This window comes from Poecilia mexicana, unplaced genomic scaffold (assembly GCF_051168715.1).
Source record: "Poecilia mexicana isolate PSO_F unplaced genomic scaffold, ASM5116871v1 scaffold_18, whole genome shotgun sequence".
Lineage (NCBI taxonomy): Eukaryota > Metazoa > Chordata > Actinopteri > Cyprinodontiformes > Poeciliidae > Poecilia > Poecilia mexicana.
This window is the reverse complement of record NW_028263387.1, coordinates 27,420,714-27,442,868: the sequence shown is the minus strand read 5'-3', so window position 1 is coordinate 27,442,868 and position 22,155 is coordinate 27,420,714. Positions and strand designations below refer to the sequence as shown.

The 22,155-nt window shown below is 37.5% G+C and overlaps 1 protein-coding gene, 1 long non-coding RNA gene and 1 pseudogene across 3 annotated transcripts; 1 reads left to right on the top strand and 2 right to left on the bottom strand.

Annotated features, from left to right (window-relative positions):
• Positions 1 to 1,571: 1,571 nt before the first annotated feature.
• Positions 1,572 to 6,223, top strand: LOC148154417 (uncharacterized; annotated as a pseudogene). The gene is made up of 3 exons (XR_015766092.1): positions 1,572 to 2,250; positions 2,722 to 3,045; positions 3,116 to 6,223. The product of XR_015766092.1 is annotated as an uncharacterized LOC148154417 (transcript).
• Positions 6,224 to 6,627: 404 nt separating this feature from the next.
• Positions 6,628 to 7,882, bottom strand: LOC148154416 (uncharacterized). Its single transcript, XR_015766123.1, has 2 exons — positions 6,905 to 7,882; positions 6,628 to 6,819 (listed from the first exon to the last, which is right to left on the bottom strand). It is a non-coding gene; the product is annotated as an uncharacterized LOC148154416 (long non-coding RNA).
• Positions 7,883 to 18,584: 10,702 nt separating this feature from the next.
• Positions 18,585 to 21,762, bottom strand: LOC106909421 (ICOS ligand-like). Its single transcript, XM_014975773.2, has 4 exons — positions 21,695 to 21,762; positions 21,483 to 21,540; positions 20,298 to 20,654; positions 18,585 to 18,832 (listed from the first exon to the last, which is right to left on the bottom strand). The coding sequence occupies exons 2-4, from the start codon at positions 21,535 to 21,537 to the stop codon at positions 18,717 to 18,719; spliced, it is 528 nt and encodes a 175-aa protein (XP_014831259.2). The 5' UTR covers positions 21,538 to 21,540; positions 21,695 to 21,762; the 3' UTR covers positions 18,585 to 18,716.
• Between the last annotated feature and the right edge of the window lie 393 nt (positions 21,763 to 22,155).

Sequence of the window (22,155 nt, the reverse complement as noted above, 5' to 3'; positions counted from 1 at the left end):
ACGTATCAGCGGATTTAATCGATCATAACACACTTTTTGTTACTGGAAACCAATTCAAACATCTATCAAAGCTACATTTATAAACAATTGTATTTTTAAGTATGTTTTTAATACATAGTTCATCATATTTAAATATGCTTAGTGGCTATAACAATAGAATAGGAATGGAATATTCTGATATCGATGTATGAAGAGCATATTACAAAGCACACAGCCGTTCATAGTTTATTAAAACAATTATTTAGTAATATCAATACATATTTATATAACTATACAAACACTAATAAATAAAAATTAATAATGGCACAAATAAATAATGATTAAAATCCGATGAGATCCATCCGTGCTGCAGTGAATCCGTCTCTCTTTATCTCCCTCTTCTTCCTCACATCGTGTCTTTATGAAACTTTCAAAACAAAAGCAGAAGATTTAGGATGTATCTTACTTTGACAGAGTGAAAGAATATAAATAATAGTCTTTACCACCTGTGTAAACTTTGCTGGTGAATGTTATAACACATAATATAAGTTTTATAATATGTGTTATATTGTTTCATTTCTAATATAGGCCCTTGTGTCAGATAATCTAAGTCAATGTTAGAGAATAATAAATGTTTTTAGATTAACAGAATCTCAGTTAGCCTTCATAGCGGGGCTGAACCCGTATTACACCAAGCACTGTAGCTAATATTAGCTGGTATCTCGCCGGTGGACATAAATACAGTAAAGTAATATTCTAATATATAATATAATCACAATATATACACAATAATATGTCCATCTTACTTGTGAAACGTTGTCTGTGGAGCCCTCACATCAATAATCCATCGACCAGAACAACAATATCCCTCAGTGCTGAGGCATCTTCTGCTGTTTTGGTTGAGCAAAGTAGGAGGGTATACCGCTCCAAGATGGCCGCCGTGTTTCCTGCGCCGGAGCGGTCCATGAGGCGTCTATGCTTATATTATGTCTATGTCCTCCACAGCAGGACTGGTGCATTGTGGGTCAGCAGCTTCCTGTCTCTCTAAAGACTCAGTGGCTGGGGAGAGGAGCTTGGTGTGTTGCTGCCAGGCATTGGGACATGGACACATGTCTCTGTCCTCAGAGAGTCACCAGGAGACACAGAGACAGGGAGGAGATAGTCAGGAGACCATCAGAGCTGCTGCTGTCTGTCCAACTCATCTTGTCCTCTGTTGTCTCTCAGTCCATCAGGTGGAGGTGGAATCAGGGGAGGAGTCTGTCCTGCTGCCCTGGAGATGGGGAGACCAGCTGGTGTCCCGCAGGTCCACAGCCCGTCTGCCTGGAGACGTTAGAGTGGAGTGGAGGGACGAATATAACAGGAAGGTCCATGTGTATCAGAACGGTTCTGATCAGCCTGGAGAACAGGACCAGTGCTACAGAACCAGAACCAAGATGAATAAAAACCTCAGTCTGACTCTGAAACGGCCGACGTGTGAAGACAACGGGATCTACAGCTGCAGCGTCTACAACAGGAAGGGAGTCGTCCTGATGGTGAAACAAGTTAATCTCTGGGTCAAAGGTCAGTGGTTTAAATTTATTTTTTCAATCAGTTGATTGGTTCTGATCAATAGTGATGATTGGCTGATTAGAAGGTCAAAGGTCAATGTGATGTAATGAGTGATGAAGATGAGGAAGCAGAGCAGGAGGAAGAGGTCCAGGACAGATGGGGACACAAAGTCCAACAGCTGCTGGGGACAGTCTGCAGCTTCCTGCTGTCCTCACTGAGGACATTCTGTCCACCTGCTGCTGGTTGGACACAGCAGAGACAACAGTGTCTCTGTTCAGTGGAGACATGGGACACATTTCAGATGGAACCAGTCCAACATGTTGGACCTTCATCCAGTCAGAGGACATGTCCTCAGAGCTGCTGCTGTCTGTCCAACTCATCTTGTCCTCTGTTGTCTCTCAGTCCAACAGGTGGAGGTGGAATCAGGGGTGGAGTCTGTCCTGTTGTCCTGCAGAACCACAGAGGATCTGGATGGAGACGTTAGAGTGGAGTGGAGGGACGAGACATATAATGAAGTGGTCCATGTGTATCAGAACGGTTCTGATCAGCCTGGAGAACAGAATCCGAGCTACAAAGACAGAACCAAGATGGATGAAAAACCGCTGGAGAATAAAGACCTCAGTCTGACTCTGATGGATCCTACAATGAGTAACACCTTCACCTGCAGAGTCTACAGAGGAGGAGGCGTCCTGATGGTGAAACAGGTTCAGCTGGAGGTCAAAGGTCAGTGGTTCAGATTTGATCATCTTTATTTCTCTAGACGTCAGTGATCAGATATTTGTGTTGGATCAGAACCAGTCGGTACCATCATTGGGCTCCACTGGGTCCGGTCCACTCTCAGGTCTCATGGTTGAAGCAGCAGAACCAAAGGTGGCGCCTCACGGCTCGGTTCTACTGAGACCAACTGGTTCTGACCCAAACACTCAGAACCTCCTGACTGGTCCACCAACTCTCTGCTTATTATGGGATGTTGGTGCTGGGAGCTGATCTGGACCGGAGGTCCAGGTCCACAGAACCTGGAGAGCAGCTCTTCAGGAGAACATGGACCTGGAAGGAAAGTCCAGTTCAACCCAGTAGAACTTTCTGATCAGAACCAGCAGGAGAGAGATCCACCTTCCTGTTCCTGCTGCTCTCACCTTCAGAGAGGAAGTGATGAAGATCTGCTGCTCATCTTCCTCTTTCTGCTTCTCTCAGCCCATCAGGTGGAGGTGGAGGAGGGGGCGGAGTCTGTTAAGCTGGAGTTCAAGGTGACCTTTGACCTGCAGGGGGGAGACAGAGTGGTGTGGTGGGACAAACAAGAGAGGATTGTCCATCTGTATCAGAACGGTTCTGATCAGCCTGTAGAACAGGACCCGATCTACAGAACCAGAACCAGGATGAACAAAGACGCTCTGGAGACTAAAGACCTCAGTCTGACTCTGATCCGACCCACTGAGAAAGACAGCAGACGGTTCAGATGTGGAGTTTATAGGAAGGGAGAACTGCTGAGAATGAAAACCATTTATCTCAACATCAAAGGTTTGTCCATCTGTCTCTGATTGTCTTTTGTCCTCCTGTCTTTGTCTCTAACTGTCCTCTGTCTCCTCAGCAGGGACAGACCAGGACCAACCAGAGGAGGCCAGGAAGCCACTGCTGGCTGATCAATCAGTCTGATCAGGTTGATCATCTCTGATCATTGATCCAGTCAAACTTTGGATCAGAGCCGATCTCAGTGAAGGTTCTGATGGACCAACAGAGACACTTCCTGGTCCTCTGGTCCAGTCTGCAGCCTCTGATTGATCACTATTGATTATTGATGACTGAATGAAGATCTGAAGGAACTGAGGGGGCGTTTTCACGACAACGATCCAACAAAAACGGAAGTTTTGTTCCGTTTTTGTTGGATCGTTTACACGAAAACGTTCTAATTACGATCTGTGTTCACACAGTAACGGCACACTTCGAAAACGTGTAATGCTCTCGCTGAGCCTAGTTGGTGCTAGGATCTTTGAAACTGAGTGCGCATACATTTAAAAAGAAGTTTTACTTGAAGGCATGTGGATTCGTGTTTCCCTATCAGGTACCGTTCTCCCATAGATTGGGGGAAAACACGCATTGTGTGCGTCTGATTAGGGCACATGCAGTTGGAAAAAGTGGGATAACTTTGCTGCAACACCTTGTTTGAGCTTTCACTGTGTCCGTGGCGGGCCCCGGACTGGAAGGTATTTATTGTTTTTACCTTGGAATGGCCAACAGTCTCTTATTCCTATATAAATTTGATAAAATAGGAGCTCCCGCCCTTCCCATATCCGTGTCCTCTGTCACCTTTTCCAGCAGTTAAAACAGTTTAATTCGTTGCTAACAAGTCGTAACCTGTTTTTCCGAGCCGCCTTCAAACGCAACATTAACGCTGAGACGCTCGCGCTGGGTTTCCACCTGTGAGGGAGCAAAGTAGACCTGCTGCTGCTGTGCAGGTTTGTGTTAGAATCACGGCAGCAAACCAGCAAAATGTAAATAACTTTGCACAGTTTTTTCCCCAAACTAACCGACTGAGTTGAGTAAAGCTGTTGGATGCAGGTAATGTTAGCTAAAAGATGACTAGCTAATGTTAGCTAAAAGATGACTAGCTAATGTTAGCTAAGAGATGACTAGCTAATATCAATACAGCACGTTAAGCTTGTTAACAAGTAGCCTGTATGCTATTGATGTTGTTGTCTATGTTCAGCTACGTAGACTCATTTTGCCCCCCCAAAATAAGTCGATGCCCCCCCCCTGTTAAACTCGTCTGGAGCCGGGGCTGTGTCCGTAGTTCTCTAGATAAGAGGCTGAACAAGAAGCCGTGTATTTTGCCACCTGGGCGGTGCGGAGCGGTGAAGAGACGCTGAGGGAACCTATCTGATGGGGAAACAGTAACACCAGTATTGTGAGTAGTTTCTTCTTCTTCTGTGGATTGTAGGAAGCAGCTATGTTTTGTGTCATACTATGCATGAGCTGGGGATTCTCTGGAAGAAAAGATCCGTTTTCTCGGTTTACACGACAACGGAAAACGGTACGTTTCAGAAACATTGCACTCTGGAACCGGTTTTCAATCCGTTGTCAGAGAAAACATTTGGTGGTTTCGTGTAAATGTACAGTACAGACAACAAAACTCTTCCGTTTTCCCCGAAATCGTTGTCGTGTAAACGGGGCCTGAATCATTTCTGCTGCCTGAGGAACCAGTTCATGACTGGAACTGAAACTGGAACTGGTTTGGATCCATCAGGAGGAGGAGAGTCCAGTCTGACCAGAACCATCATCTTTTCTATTCAAACCCTAAAATCTCTAAACTTTTCGCTTCCAGTCCAGAATCTGGAGAGTTTGACGAAAGAAAATCTGGAAATATTTTCTGCCTTTAGAGTTTAAGATCCAGTTATTATTAAATTAATTAACCTTTATTAGATTATAATCCAGACAGATTAATGTAGTCCTGGATTATAATCTCTGGGTTTACTGAGCCTCTAGGGAACATGGGAAAATGTGTTACTGCAATATCTGTTGGTCGATTAAAGTTACAGAAGTTAATTTAAAAATTTAAATATAAACACATTTAAAGAGCCTCAGTGTTTATTCTTAACTCTTTGTTGCAATAAACTGATTTATTCACTGCATGTTTATGTCTGTAAGGCTGAGATGGAACTGGACATGAAAACGGCCTTTAAAACATTCAGACCAAAACAAAAGAGACTCAGTTAAACTAACAGATGATTTATTACATTGTAATAACAACTCAGAAATACTGCTAATAGTTTGGATGTATTTTTATTTATTTCCTTCTTACGGAAAGTTTCTGTTTACATCACAGGTTTATGGTGCCTTAATTAAAGGAAAATATATAAAACTCCAGATATTCACAATGTGATGCATGGATATATAACACTGCATGGATATGAGCCTTAATATGAGGCTTTCATGAGGTTACATGTTAAAACCTCATGAAAGCCTCAGCAGAAAGTACGATGGGCCCTAAGAAAGATTTACAGCATCAGTTATGCTGCATGAACTGATTATTGCAACAGAACAAAAAAGAAAACAAATCCTCCATGTCTCCTGGAGGCTCAGTACTATATTAATAATGCTTTATTAATGTGATGTCAATACAAATAGAAGCTTCTTTTTATCATTTTAAACATGATCTGAATATAAACATGAAGGCCTATTAAAACTGTTACTCTGCATAAAATGCTGAATTTGAACATAATTAGATTTCTGCTGACTAAATATGTTCACTTCTGACTGAAATATATTTTATGCCTCATTTTATTCATTTGTTACATGTTGCTTCCATATTAATGCCTTTTAAAATAAATAACTTTGAATTTTAAACCTCTGATCTGACTTATTACCAAAAGGTCATGAAATAATTTGGTCACTAATGTAAATATTCAGTATGTAGTGAGACATTAGCTGAGGTTCAGACTGAGTTTTGTTACCAAATACAGTATTCATATATGCTTGTATATCTATAATGTCTTGTATTTTATTTCTTGTAAATATCTTTATATGTTACATTTTGCTTGGTGCTTTAAGGCTGAATAAAAATCAGATTTATCATCATTTCTGAGTTAATCTGGATGTTTCTGTTTCTCTGAACATTCAGGATGAAGAAACTTTTATTATTTTTAATCTGACTCAATTTACTGGATGTTTCCTGAATCTGCAGAATAAACCTTGATAATCACTTAAATTATTGATCCATCCTCATTTCCAATCAGCTGATCTCTAATAATAGATGAACTGATTGGTATTTAATGTTAATATTTAAACTAAATTATTTCTATTTGCTGGAATTCATGACTATTCAGTGTTTATATTAATTTGATGTTTTTTTCTGGGGCTGGTTTTCTTTTTGAGATTTTTAGACCAAATAAAACTTCAGATTTTAGTGGATTTTTTTCTCCCTTTTCTTAAAAATGAAGAACAGAAAATATTTTCAAAAGGTTTGTTTTATGTCAATCATCCCTTCAGGGACCTGAATTCAAAGTCCAACTAAATTCAAACTCAATAAAACCAGTTTAGCATCCAGCCCTCCTTTTTCCTGCCTTTTCCTTTTAAATGACAGTTTTTAACTTCATTTCAGGGGAATTTATTTATTTATTTTTGCTGTTTTGATAATCATGTCTGCTAAAATGCCAAAATGTGCCGACAATAAATAGTTCAGAAAACTTCCATCTTGTTTCTCCTCTCGAGTTAAATCAAAGCTTAACGCAGTTCTTGGTTTTCAACAGCCTTTTATTGTGGACGCGTCTTTCAAAGTCCCCAAAAAGGCCGTCAGAACTAGAAAAGGCAACAAAAACCTAAATCAGTTCACAATAAATGGCGTATTTACATAAATAAAAGATACAAATAAACTAAACTTTACCTCATTAGCCGCATTGAATCTTAATTTCTTACAGCTTCTTCAGCTTGAATGCCCATGTGGCTCTAAGTGCGCCAGTCAATGCTTCCCTGGGCAACACATGGTCCGCGGAACAAAACAAAGGTTCCCCCTCCACATTTGAATGTACACTTAACATAGATTCAATAAAATTACCTCACAGTTAAACTTAATGTTTTATATTAAATAAAATCTAACTACTGCCAAATAGTAGTTAGAAATAATAACAAATAACAACAAAAACCATAAAAATAAACCAGATGCAGTTGTCTTGACAGCAGCTGCACATCTGTTTTTGTTTGAATTAAATTTAGTTTTTCCAGGATCAAGTTGCATTAATTACCTATTTTAAATAATTTCCTTTTCTGTACTTTTCATCACATTTCAAGCTGCAAAGTAAAATATAATCTAAAAACTTAAATTCTCTAATAATTCTTGACTTTATTATTCCTGCTGATTTAAATCTCTGATTTCACACAAACTTCAAAATAAAACAAGTTGTGACTCTAATGATTCTGTTCTTCATCTTGGTCATAATTTATCCAACAAAATGATTTAACTGTGAAATTTTGTTTGATTCTTTTAAAGTCAAGAACCTGAACCAGTTTGATGGAGACGTTTTGTTTCCCATCAACAGTTTCATCAGTTTGACCTTCTGACCTGAAGAAGGTCAAAGTTCATGTTGGTCTGAATGAAGGACAGTGTCTGTGTCCAGCAGGACAGAGGAGGACAACATGTCTTCAGGTCTGAGGTGTCCTCCTCCGTCCAGCTCAGGACAAACTCAGAACATCTTCATCACTGCTCTGCATCATCATCTTCCTCATCGTCTCAGGAGGGATGAAGGTCAAATGTTGATTTAATTCTTGATGGAAAATGAAACCAATGAAGTTTAAAACAGCTGATCTGATCATTGATTTTACTCAGTTTATCAGTAATTTGTGTTTAATCATTTCATTAAAATGACAAACTTTTTTCTACTTCTGATCCTTCAGCTTCATGATCTGAACTCAAGTTTTACCAAATATAACAGAGATTTAGTTTTATTTAAAGATGGTAACAGATTAAATAGATTATGATGTTTGAACTATGACATATTTTCAGGTTGATCAGTTTTATTCAGATTAAATCCAGATCTGTGACTCGTTTCAGTCAGACTGATGGTCCATTTTCACTTCTGGCTTCTTGCCTGCTGATCTCATGGAACATAAGTTTAGACCAGACATTATTTTCTTATTCTACTGAATGAATCTCATCAGGGAAAATTTTTATAATGACAAATCTTCAGCACACAGTTTCTTAATGCAGATATCTAAAAATGTAAGTTTGAATAGTTATAATGAAGTTTGAAAAAACGTATGTTGTAATTATGGATGATTGGCCCTTCAGATAAATTCAGTGATGCCATTTGAGGTTTGTTGAACAGCAAAGTGTATTTGAAGATATATTCAATTGTTTTTCTTACTCGTTGGAATGTAAATCTAGTTGTTTACAGTTTTTTTTTTTTAGATATCTAGAATGTAAATACAGATTGTCAGATGTAACCGATTTTATGCTAAAACTGCCTGCCATAACGTGACGTCACAGTAAAATATGAACATCGTTTCTCTTAAAATCTGCATCAAGCAACAAACTGGAATCTGATCCAACATGAAGCTCCTTTAAAATCACCAGAGATCTTCAGACTTTAATTAGGACATAAAGACGGACAACGCCCAGATCTCTGAGGAGCTCACTGCGCATGTCTGAGTTCGGCTCTTCTTGTAAATCACGTGACTAGAAGTGAAACTGAGCTCATGAGGTGTGGCTGAGTTTATTTCTAATGTTTTCTTCATCTGATCTGTTGAAAGTCATCAGGTTGAATCTGCAGCTTTTGATCCTGAAAGCAGAAAAACATCAAACTGGAATCTGTTCATGCTGACGTCACTGGAACCAGTTTAGACCAGAAACTGGAGCCTGAAGCAAACAGGAAGTCAGAAACTTTAAACTGGATTCTAGAAACTGATCAACATTCAGCTGCTTCATTATTATTTACATTCTGCTTCCTGTCGGGATCCAGATTCACATTATTATAAACTAGTAAACATGTGACGTCATGTAACCGGATCCTCCTGCTGCTGGAGTCTTCACATGGAACAATGCTGCCACCTGGTGGCCAGAGATGAACACTGCGCTCTGTTTTAGTGGAGACTCAGGTTATTAGAGGATCCAGTGAAAAGTTTCTGAATCAAACTAGTAAATGTAAAAACTTGTTAATCAGTTTTGAACTGATCTGAGGTTAAAGGGGGCGGAGCCTCAGCTCATCATCATCAGACAACATTTCCTCTCCTCTGCTTCCCTCTTGTCTCCGTCCTGTTTTAACAATTCAACATGTTTATGAGGTCATTTAGGTTCCTGGTGAGAAATGATTTTATCTTCCAGTTCTTTTATTCATTTACTCTGAGTAAATAAACATTGCACATGAACATTTAAAAACATTAACATATCATCAGTATTTTTGTCCCTCATTCCTAAAGTGAAACATATTTTATGTATTTATTTCACACAAAGTGAATTATTTCAGCCATTTTGTCATCTTGATGATTTTGACTCACTGAGAATCAGAATTAAACATTTTAGTGGCTCCAAAAATAATATTTCATCAGGTCCATTAAAATAATATTTCATACTTAAATTTAAGGCTTCTGAACATAATATTCATTCCTATGGACCCAGTTCTGGTCTGGGCTCCTTTTGCATGAATCTCATTGCCTCATGGTACCGGTGGTACCAGCCTGTGGTTCTGCTGAGGTTCTGGAGGTCCAGGTTTCCAGCTGCCTTCAGGTCATCTTCATCGTTGGTTCTGGTGTTTCTCATCTTCCTCCTAACAATCCTCCACAGATTCTCTCTGAGGTTCTGGTCAGGTCCGTTTGCTGGTCCAGCACCATGAAGCAGCTTCTGGTACCTCTGGCAGTGTCGGGTCGGTACCGAGGCCTGCTGGGAAATAAAACCAGCGTCTCCATCCAGCAGAGGAAGCAGGAAGAATCTAACATGTTCTGGTTAATGCTGTTCTGACCCAGTGGACCAGAACCAGCGGTCGGCATGGCGACCCAAACCTGGAGGTCTGAGAAACGGAGACAAGCAGAAACAGATGAACTGATGTAATTTATGTTAATGAAAAGTAAAATGATAATAAATGTTATTCACTGTGAAAGTTGATTAATGAGGTTTATTTATTTATTGTGTTAAATATAAACAATAATCAATAATGAACAGATCAGAGTAAAACTGTCAGAATCAACAGTTTTATTCTGAAGAATTAGAGACAGACTGACTACGGAGCAGCTGCAGCAAACAACATCTAACCCTGAGTTTGTGTTCATTAGTTCATAAACATTTACAATAACAATCATCAGATTATTAAAGTTGTATTATAATACTCTATAATACATTTCTCACCACATTCCTGTTTTTATGATCAGAAAATATTTAAAATATTAATCAAACATCAAATTTGATTTAATTCCCACATGATGATAAATGTAATTATTCTAAATATTTAAGGTGGGAATTAAAAATGATCCCATCATGTCCACTTTCAGACATTAAATATTCAGAGTTTAGACAAAATCACCAGTTTAATGCAGAGTTCTGCTTAATTTAATAACTTTATCATATCCTGAGCTAATTAATGAGTCTAATTAATTAAATCTGGACAAAAACTTTAATAGTTAAATGTAAACATCTCCTGAGGTTTGTCCTCAGTGATCTGCTGTCTCTGGTTCTGGTTCTGCTCTCAGGTCCGGATCGGTTCTTCTTTCTGACCCGTTTCTGCAGTTTGTTAATGATTTGAAGACGTCGTCATTAATCTGCTTCAACAAACCGACTGATGGACAAAACAGGAGAATCAGGAGGATCAGTTATTTATTTCTGCAGAGGATTTATCACAACTTAACCTGAAGAACTTAAATCTTTTTAAACTCCAGGAACAACAAACACCTGGATGAAGTGATGAAGTGATGAAGTGATGAAGTGATGAAGTGATGAAGTCTCTGTGGTCTTTATGTCAGTCAGTCTGTGGTGAATAAGCTGCTGGTCAAAACAAAGAGCCAAACTCTCCTCCTCAGACCTTTAATACCAGATTAATGAAGGTTTAATGAGAAGAACTGAACCTTCAGAGGAAACTTAGTTAATCCTGTTTGGGGAAAATCTTCAATAACTTCTGCAGTTTCATCTCCTGCCATCATAATCTGGGCAGATTACATCAGATTAAATTTACTGTAATCTCATTTCCAAGGCAGTAAAATTTATTTTTCATTTGTACATCAGACAATAAAAACACTCAGTGCAGGATTTGCTTTAAAGTTAATAGTTAAAATGAGCAAAGAGGAATTAAAGAGCCAAATTATTGATACATTTTTAAAAGTCAATGAATTTGATTTATATAATTTCCTAATAAAAGAAACAAAAAAAGGATCTCTGTAAAAACTTGAGATTTGTTGTGAATATTTTCTGTTCTGCTTTTAAGTGTTTACATTAGTTGTTGCTGAAAATGTTAAAGGAATGCTTGTGTCGTCCAGAACGGCCTGCTGGTTCCGATCTTTTTTTTTTGTAACATCATTCTTATTGTGATGTGTTGCCTAGCAGCACAGCACTGCGTGTTCCTGCTCATTCATGTACAATCATTAGCAGTGTTTCTCAAAGTGTAGCCGCCAGGGGGCGCTGCAGGAGGCTCAGCAAGTTGGAGGGAAGATGGAAAACAAACAAACAAAAAAATAATAATAATCTCATTGGTTACCTTAAATTTTTCATGATAATTTTTATTTTCAATGATTTATAAATAAAATATAATTAAAAACGACATATCTAGATGTTTTTCTGATGCTCATTTTCTGCTTTGCTGCTCCAGATAATGAAGCTATAAAGAAATTAAACTTTTCTTGATCGTTGAAATATTTCAGTTAGTAAATTAAATGTTGCAGCTGATGGGACCAAAATATTTAGTTAACAAGGTTAGTTTTTAATGTTGAAAATATTTAGCTTGTAAAATAAATATTAAGTTTGCATATTAAATCTTTAACTTGTAAAATATTTAGTTTGGAGCTTAATTTAGTGAGGAAAATAATATTTATTTGTGAATTAAATAACATGGAGAAAATATTAATTTGAAAAGTGAACATCTGTTCTGCTTTTTATGACAAATAAAACAAGTTATTGCTGATAATGTTTACAAACAGCCCACAGTTCATAGGAAACAGGGAGAGATTCAACCGAATCAATGATGTTTATTTAAGTAAATATTGTTGGAAACTGTCATGGTTTCCAGATTCAGAGGAGGATCGGATCAGAGGTAGACATGTCAGAGTCTGTTTGGCTCCAGAATCATTTCCTCTTTCAGCTCCTCAGATCACTGCCATCGGACCCGGATCAGAACTAAACTGGCAGAACCAGTCAGCTTCTCTCATTCTGAATGTTCTGTATTAAATATTTACAGTACAAATATTTAGGGTCGTTTTTTGTTCCTAGCTGTCAGCAAAAATGGCCCTGAACTCAACCATCAAACTTCATCGTCCACATCTCCTTTGCTAAAAGTTGCATTTTAACCGTTAAGGTTTATTTCTTTGGAGCGTTTTAAACATGAGGGACGTTTACAGCTCCAGAGACACAAGAAACCAAAAGAAACTCAGAACTCGTCACAATGTTTCCTGTTCCAACAGGCATCTGTCCAGGTTTTTACTGTTGGTGTAAAAATAGGAGCATTAACCTGAACCTGTGGTCATCTAAAGCTTTAAAGGATTTATCAGCCAGGTTCATTCTACCAACTCAAAGTTAGCTGGTTAGCATGTTCTACTCGTTCTTAAAACAGCTTTTAATTTGTTACTGTTATAACTAACAACAACTTAAAGGGACTGAGCCTCATTCTGCACAGACTGTCTGAACCCACAGGCATCTGAACACAGTCAACATGATGGTTCCTGTTTTCTGTTTCATTCATTGTTGGCTTTCAGGGCCCTGTGATGGACTGGTGACCTGTCCATGGTGAACCCTGCCTCTCATCTAATGGCTGCTGGAGATGGGCACCACCAGCCCCCCTCACCACCCTGCAGGGATCAGCCTGTTCAGATCATGATGGAAAGATTTTAAGGTAGTTTGTCTCCTTAAGTTAATTGATCTAGTGTTTTATTCTTTTTTGTAGGTTTCTGTAAGGCAGTGAACTGGAATGTTCTGTCGTTGATCCTCTCTGTTCTTAGGAAGGAGAAACGTCAGTTTGTCTGCAGTAAAACTGGAAAACTGTGACATTGTATTAAAACAATACTCTGTCCTTGGTGAAACAGTTTTCACATTTCCTCCAAAGTGTACCTGTTGTTTATTGTGCTAATTTTCATAAGCATGTTGGCTGTGAACTTTGAATGTATTGACAATTTGTACAATTCTGTGATAGTATATTAATGTACTCTTAAAAATTGTGGGTAACATTTTATTTGACAGGGTCACAAGACTAACATGATAGTGTCATGAACACCTGTTAGGAACAAACTGACAGGTGTTATGAAGTGTCATTCAGTAAATAATGATACTTTTAATGAGAAGTTGCTTTAAAAGTTGGATTACAAGTCCATTAAAAGTGCCAACTTTGCATTATTTTGTTATTACTGACACTCTAATGCAAAGTTGGCATTTTAAGGGCTTTTAATCCAACTTTTAAAGTAACTTTGCATTAAAAATGTCATTATTTACCAAATTACACTTCATGACAACAGTCAGACATTCATAAAGATTCCTTCATGTTTATGACAGTGTCATGTCAGTCTTATGCACACAAAGTGTTATCAAAATGGCAATATATTAAAATGAATTAGTTTCACCTGTAAAGTTGTAATGGATCCTTCTGTGTTCTGTAGCCTGATGTGTTTGAAGTGGTGATGTGTGTATGAAGCATTAATGTACAAAGGGGCAAAGCAGAATAATAAAGTCATTAAATAACTAAAAAGTTACTTCATTAGCAATTATAATAAACCAAAAGTGTAATTATAGCTACTGTAATCACACAAGTAATATATTACATATGTAATACACTTAAAATACATTCTAAGTATATTTTAAATGTAATTGAATCACATAGTCAATTCAAAATATACTAATCAAGAACATTTATATTACATAAAAGGCAACATACTTAAAGTATACTAAGTGCAACTTAAGTTGTCCAAAACATATGTTGAAGTACATTTAGTATAACTTTAAATTATGCTTTATTACAATTTAAATACTATTAAATACACTAAGTACAAAATTAGTTGTTGCAAAATAACTCACTTCAATTATGCTCAAATGTTATGTACTTGGTATATTAATAGTAGGAGCAGATTATGAATGGTTTTGGGTCACATGGTTCAGAGGTCTATTTGATAGGAACCTTTGGTGAGGACAGGTGTTGCACCAGGAAGAGGGAAACTTCTTTGACTGGTGTTATGGAAATTTCATTATCAAAGAATGAGAATCTGTTTCAATAGAGAGAAAGATTAAACTTTGTCTTTAGACAAAGGCAAAAGTGTTCGAAGACCCGTTGAAGACCCGTCTCACTGAGCACAGTCAGGAGGAGAACCCTGAACGACACACATCACATCGTCATAGAGTCACAAAGACAAAGACCCTCCCAAAGTCTGACCTTATCTCTACTGCCAGACGGCCACAGAGACATCCTGACCCCCTCCTCATGAACTACCTCACCTCTTGGAGGAGATGATTTTATGGCAGGATGGAGAGCTGATAAGGATTTCAGGAGGAACTTCTAACACTTCTTTGTCAGTTCATGGGGTCAAACGGTACAAACTACATTTCACACATCAGCCCTTCAAGACAATTATCAGATCAAGCATTTTACCCAAGATGTCTTCAGGTCCCTTCTGCTATCACAGCTGAGGAAACATCTAAACATTATCTGGAAACTTCTTTAATGGAAAAACACACCTTACAGAAATACAAAATACAGCAGATATAATCTGTACATAAATGAGAAAAAGTATCATCAGTTCCATCAAGAATGAAATAAGACTGAAAATGAAATTTTCTATTACATTGCTGAATATTCACCAGTAAATAAATACAAATTACAGGTTTTAAGAGTAGGCAACAGCAAATAAAAATGTTTTTAACCTTGTTTTAAATAAACTCGAGGTGTGAGCGCTCTTACAGTGAGCAGGATCCTTATTCTGTGTTGGAGCATAAAAACTGAAAGCTGCTTCAGCAGGTTTAGTTCTGACTCCTGGATGAAGAACAGGTTTGATTCACATGATCTTAAAGGTCTTAGTGGTATGTAGGGCTGAAGATCAGAAATATAATCCAGGTTTTTATTAGTAAGTGCTTTATAAACCATTAAGGAGATTTAAATTAAATTCTTTGAGCAACAGGAAGCAAAGATCTCAGAACTGGACTGATGTGCTGACCTCTGGTTGTTTTAGTCAGGACTCTTGCAGCAGCATTCTGGTGCCGTCCACTTAATTAGGTTTAATTTCTTCTTTAGTGTTGTAAGCTTAACAAAAAAGCACTTTATTTGAAAAGATGTGCATAAGACTGACATGACATCATAATCATGAAGAAGTCTTCATGAATATTTATGACTGTCATTCGGTATATATTGACACATTTAATGCAAAGTTGACTTTGTTTAAAATGTCTTTGACACCTTGGCATTATCCAAAAACATCAATCTGTCATAAATGTGTTATAGCTTTATGTGTTAATATTAAGCTACTCTGTTTTTTGTTGTTAGTCTCAACATTCTTCATTTAATTGATCCTACAATATTTGAAACATGACATTACGTAAGGCTTTGTTTTGAAGTAGTGCAATACACCATCTCCACCAGTTGGAGGCAGCACTGCACCACCTGGGATGCAGTCTGCCAAAAATATGAGAAGAAGTCTTTGTCCTGCGCCCAAGCAAAACCTCCTGAGTAAAATGATGCAGAAGTACGTCACCATCTATGAGGAATGCTTCTCATTAAATTTAGAGTTTCTTTTAGAAGAAAACACTGACTATATTTATCTTTGTTGGTAAAGTGAGCTTTCAGCAAATTATGCCAATTCTAATTTACTGTAAGTTAATGTTAACTAAATGTATCAAACTATTACTGCAACACCAGCTCTTCATCTTAAAAGGCAGGCAGAGATTTTTTCCTCCAATTTTAATCTAGCAAATCATAAGCTATTAAATTAGTCAACGTTACTCCTTGTGTGTTTTATTGAGCAACTTGGCTGATGTGACAAGGTGCTTTTATTCTGAAAGGCTGCACTGAAGGAGACGGCTGACACCACCACAGCAAAAAACAGGGGGACATTCCTGCCAATAATGTAGAGTTAGGACTGTCGAAACAACCTTTTAACAGGCTAAAGAGAAAGTAGTTTTGTTTTAATTTTTTAATCAACATTTCAGAATTACATATGCTGAACCAGAAGTTAAAACCTGTCCAAAACAAAGGATTACCTGTTCTTCCTTAAATAAAATGCAGTGTTTATTCTATAGCTATGCTTGTAGTTATATATGAGGTTGCATCCAAGCCATAAAACACACTGCAACTCTCACATACTTATATTAAATCCCTCACATTCACACATTTTATCTTATACATACATATATTTTATGTTTTACATTCCAATGCTGTATTTCTTGTATTCATATATTTAATCTTCTACATACACTTAGACTCACTGTACTGATATTATGTACAGCACATTAATAAACCAGTTTTCCACATACTTCCTACAAATTAAAATGGTAAGCAATGAATGAATGTGTATGAGCGAATGAATAGTAGAAGCGGAGGTTGGTGAAGTCTGATTGGCTGAGATCACAGGGTCATGTTCATGGAGTCACAGGATTCAACATGGAGGCACCAAGTGAGTCAGGAGCTCTGCAACAAGCCACTGGGGTTAGAAGAAGCATTTCTGGAAACTGTCACAGCTGTGTTCAAACACTATTATAACATGATAATTATGTTGAATAAATGTGATTAATATATTGTATAAAAGTGATAATTTCACGTCCAGCAGGTGGCGGGCCTACGCTCTCCATGCAGGCATACATACGGTAGGACAGTGGCTAACAGGAGTTGGTCAAGTTTCCCTTCATGTTTGGTCTAAAACATGCAGAGATGCTGATGCTGCTTTGCATTGTGGCTGAAAGCATTAATAACATGAGCTCTGAGCAGGAGCCTAAACAGAACTGGACACAGAAGAAACGTCAGTCTGATCCTCTGGATGTGGCTGCGATCCTGACTGACCGGCTGGCATGAAGCTGAAGTTGGCTTCTGATTGTAGCTTCCAATTCGGGAAATGGCTAAAGGGCGATTCCACTTAATTTTCACTACCTTGCAGGTCTTTATTCTACTTTAAAAACAAACGTACTTGGACACTTCCTGGACTAGATCATCCTACACTATATAGCAAAATATGTCAACCCTAGTTTGTGATTTATAAACCTTTGATTGGTGAAACTTCAATAATGAGAAATTTAAGAACCTATTTACATCTGGATCACATTAGAACTGATCAAAATTGCATTATTAGCTGTTATTTTAACTTTTAACCTTCTGTTTTCACTCCTTTCATCTTCAGTGCCTAGTGTCTGAAGTTATGTTTGGCTGCTATGGTTTTCTGGAGGGAAGCATCAGCTGAGAAAATGCTGCCAACAACTTTTCAGATTCAGATTAACTTTGTCATTAAACAATAACATCAGAGGTAAATAATCTAGTCCAGGTTTGGAGTATCTAAGGATGTTAGTTTTTAAAGCAAAACAGATTAATGAGACTCAAAGTAGTGAACATTTTGTGTAATCATCTTTTTGTCATTTCCTGAATTGGAAGCATCAATCGTAACCCAACTTCAGCTTTGTTCCATAAGGTCAGTTAGGATCCCGCCACATCCTGAGGATCAGACTGGTGGTTCCTGTTCTGCTTAGGATGCGTCTCAGAGTGCATACTATTGATGATTTCAACCGCAACGCGAAACAGCATCAGAATCTCTTTTCTAAAAAACTTGACAAACTCCTATTAGCCACTGTAGCCTTCTTTATACCTGCACTAAAAGCACACTACCGCCACCTTCAGGACGTGAAATTATCATTTATACAATATATTTATCATGTTTACTCAACATAATTATCAAGTTCGTGATATATCACCATGTTTATACAATATAGTTATCATGTTATAACATGACAGTAATATGCTTCCGTACACAGCTTTGTCCTCTGTTGGACAGCAAAGGCCGAGTATTTCTGCCTCTATTGCCACTAATAGTATGATTGAAGACGAAATGAGTCATTTTTTCAAATATATGTGTGTATGTGGAAGAATATATGCATGTGAGAGATAAAATATATGCATGTGAAAATGGTAGCATGTTTCATGGCCCCTCATAGTTATAACTAGTCCAGTGTGTTAATCTTTACTTGACTTAAAAGAACAATATTAACAGCTGTTATTACAGCATTTTATAGTGTAATAAAACTTAATGATATATTTATAACTAGTCCAGTGTGTTAATCTTTACTTGACTTAAAACAATATTAACAGCTGTTATTACAGCATTTTATAGTGTAATAAAACTTAATGACATATTTATAACTAGTCCAGTGTGTTCCTCTTTACTTGAGCAAAGGAAAATATTAATGACATCAGTCGTAAACATTCATGAGGAATCCATGTTTATTACGGCGTCATGTCAGTTTTATGCACATCTCTTCAATTACAGTGTTAACCTAAAATCATATTATGATGCATATGGTTATGATGCACAGCGTTACCAGTATGTGGACGCCACTATTTGAAAGAACCAAAGATGAAGCATAAGGAAACTCCGAACACAATCAGAGGAACAGACTTGAGCTTGTTTCCATCGCTGGTCCTCAATTCTGTCTGTGGCTGGAAATGAGCATCTGCAGAAAGAAGCAGATGTCAGTCTGACTGTCCTACACCATCTACTGCTCTCAACCAGGAGTTTAACAGAATCTCATCATTTCACCCAAGATGTTTACATGGTTGTAAAGGAATGGGTTTAAATGAATGTTGCTCACGTTTATGAGAACCTAAAACTGAACAATGCAGTTTTTAAAAAAAGGAGAGAGAGAGAGAGACAGCAGGGGCGAGGGAGAGCAAATAAGGAAACTAAGAAAATGAATCTAAGAGAAACAAAAACTAACTGGACAGAAGGAATGAATAATCATAATGAACATGAGGGGGCAGGCAGAAACGTGAAGGAGGCGTCGTCATGACAACAATATTGTGCTCCAGCATTTTACTGACATTGTTGACAACCGTCTTCTTCATGGGTTTGGGCTAAACTGCATCTAACCCCCAAAAAACACTTGAATTAAAGATATTCTTCAGCCAAGACTGAACAACCAACAACATAACATTTGTTGTTGGTTGGATGGGCATTATGGTGCATTTTAAACTAATTTGAACCTAAAAACAATAACCTCAAAGTAAAAATAATATTTAAAAAGAACCAACCAGCTGACTGTGAAGCTGCCATTTAAATCAGATTTCCACAGTTTTACATCCTTTGTGAATGAATCCATCACTAAAATGTTAGTAGTATCCTTATTTCTAACACAATTACAATGTATAGCTTAATTTAAAGCTGGGAACATTTCTGATGCTTTGATATGTAAAATATGAAAAATATGTATTTCTACCTCTAAACATAACCAGTTTGGCTTCTGTCAGTTCTGTCAAAATACAAAAGAAGATGAAGCAAATTTATTTTACATCAATGCTGCTGTAGGAGACAGTTTGCTAATCTAATCTTTTACATATTTTTTGTCTTATATGAAAAATTTTTCATTTAAAATGAAAGTTTTTTTTTAATCTTATATAGTGAAACGGGGTGAGGATTTTATTAAATATGAACATTGTGCTGGTGGTTCAGACACCTGCAGCCATAATCACACACTTACTTATATATATATATATATACATATATATATACATATATATATATAGAGAGAGAGAGAGAGAGAGAGAGAGAGAGCTTAAAATGGGATAAATGAAAAACTCCTCACATATTGTGTCTGTAAACTAATAACATATGTGAACAAAAAAGGTTTTTGAAATTCAACTCAGTTAAAGAAATCAACATGAGAGGATCAAATTCTATATTTGATCCTATTCTATATTTATTTTAGGACTTACTTCAAACAAACCATGATAAACAGGAACCAGATCAAGTTGCAGCTCAGAATGAAGGTCAAACCACATAGTTGTTGAACTGAACATGAATCAACTCATTTTTATTTTCTGAACTAAACTCAAAACTAGGTTTTGTTGTGGATAAAGTTATACAACACTGGATGCTTCTCTCCAGGAAACGTCTGGAGGTTCTGACCCAAACTCCCTCACCTGGAGGATGAACATCCAGGTTGATGACGCTGACAGGATCACCATCCAGAACTGCTCTCTCTCTGCGATTTCTTCTGTGAAAGACTCGACACTCGTATCTTCCTTTGTCATCAGCCGTCACATTCTTCAAAATCAAATCTATGTTTCCATTTGTCATCTGCCTGTCCTCCAGATCCACCCGGTTCCTGTAGCTCGGATGCTGCAGTGTTGGATCAATCTGTTTATCTCTGAACAGAAGAACATATTCTTCAGCTAGATCACCTCTGCTCCACTCAACAGCAAGGACAGGCTTGTTGTCAGGTTCACTGCATTTCAGTGTGACAGTGTCTCCAGGTTTGGCTTTCACGTTACTCTGATCTGCAGGAGAGGAAACAACAGAGCAGAGAGGTTAGCGAGGAAGCCTGGCCTCCTATCACAGCATCAGCTCGGCCAGAGAGCAAACTGACATCAGTACTTTTATACTTTTATGACTAAAATAATAAACCGTTCTTTATCAGATTTTATTTGTTGGCTCAGTCCCGCCTGCTGCTGTGACAAGTTGTCACTGCATGCAGAAGAGCTGCAATAGTAAAAACCTGTTTTCTTTCTCCATGTTTTTCTGTGTGGTGGATCTCATGCAGTCATAAGTTTAGTTTGCACTCAAATGTCATATTAAGAATGGCAGGTGAGCTGCCAGCTAAACATGGTCCTTATTGTCAATATCAATAACTATTGATTAGTTTTGTTTGTTTTAAATATCTGAAATACTGCTAAAATGATCCTTCCTGTTATACCAGTTTCATTTTGAGCTGTTGATTCATACATGGAAATTTGGGTAGGAGACATTTTCTCATTACATGATTTCCTGTTGCGAGATTAGATTTTATTTTCTCATTACATAATCATTGGTTTCTTTATTAAATGAATTGTACTTTATGAGGAAAATGTCACAACAGCCATATATTAAAGATTAACTTAGATGAAAAACAAAACAATGACCTGAGACATTTATTGGTTGGGGAGCGATAGCAGCTCACTGGCGCCACCACTGGGTGTGTTTACATTTGAACAACAACTCCACATACAGTAGCAAGTTTCCCAAAGAAGGCAAAAATAAAACAGAAGAAAGTAAAGGCTTGTATTTTAAAGATGAGCTCGAATAACTTCTTTATCAAAGCCATAGATTAACACAAAACCTCAACTCACCTGCGTCGTAGATCATAAGATGCAGCAGCAACAACGCAGTGAACATGAAAGCCATTTCCTGGTGAGATAAAAACACAATATGGTAAATATTATATGTTATATGTTATATATAGCCAGCTGTTCTAAGCTTTATTAGAACCCGTAACCCCTTCGCCCCCTCCAAAAAACAACAACAAACAAACAAAAATCAAGAAAAATGTTCAACTTTTTACCTGGAGACTCTCCCTGCCAAACGGCTCCGACTGAGTTTCTGGGAAATCACGTGACGTCACAAAAAAAGGATCGAGTTTCAGGGAAATCACGTGACGTCAGAGAAAGGTTCGAGTTCCAGGGAAATCACGTGACTTCAGACAAACAGTTCCTCAACCGAGTTGGTAGATTGCAGCATTTTAGAGGTATGATAAACCACGTTAAGCATAAGTAATTTAACCAAATAATAACAGCAATGAAAAGAAAAACATCCATGAAATTGTGAATTTGAAAGAAATTATAGAAGAGCGCAGCCCAGGTGACTTCGAGGTGAACAGCTCCATCTGCTGGTCAATAGGGAGTTACACACCCCACAGATAATCCACAATGCTTTTAATAAAACACTAAAGTTTTGTTGTAAATGTTGATTTCGGGTTTTAGTTAATCGATTTTGGTCAAATAAAATTAACTTGTGAAATTAATT

Bases quoted from the DNA above. Each gene is read 5' to 3' on its own strand.
- LOC106909421 (XM_014975773.2), bottom strand. From the start codon at position 21,537: ATGGCTTTCATGTTCACTGCGTTGTTGCTGCTGCATCTTATGATCTAC. The intron at 20,655-21,482 runs GTGAGTTGAGGT...CCTCTCCTGCAG, and splicing joins TCTTATGATCTACGACGCAG to ATCAGAGTAACGTGAAAGCC. The intron at 18,833-20,297 runs GTGAGGGAGTTT...TTCTTTCTGCAG, and splicing joins CCTGGATGTTCATCCTCCAG to ATGCTCATTTCCAGCCACAG.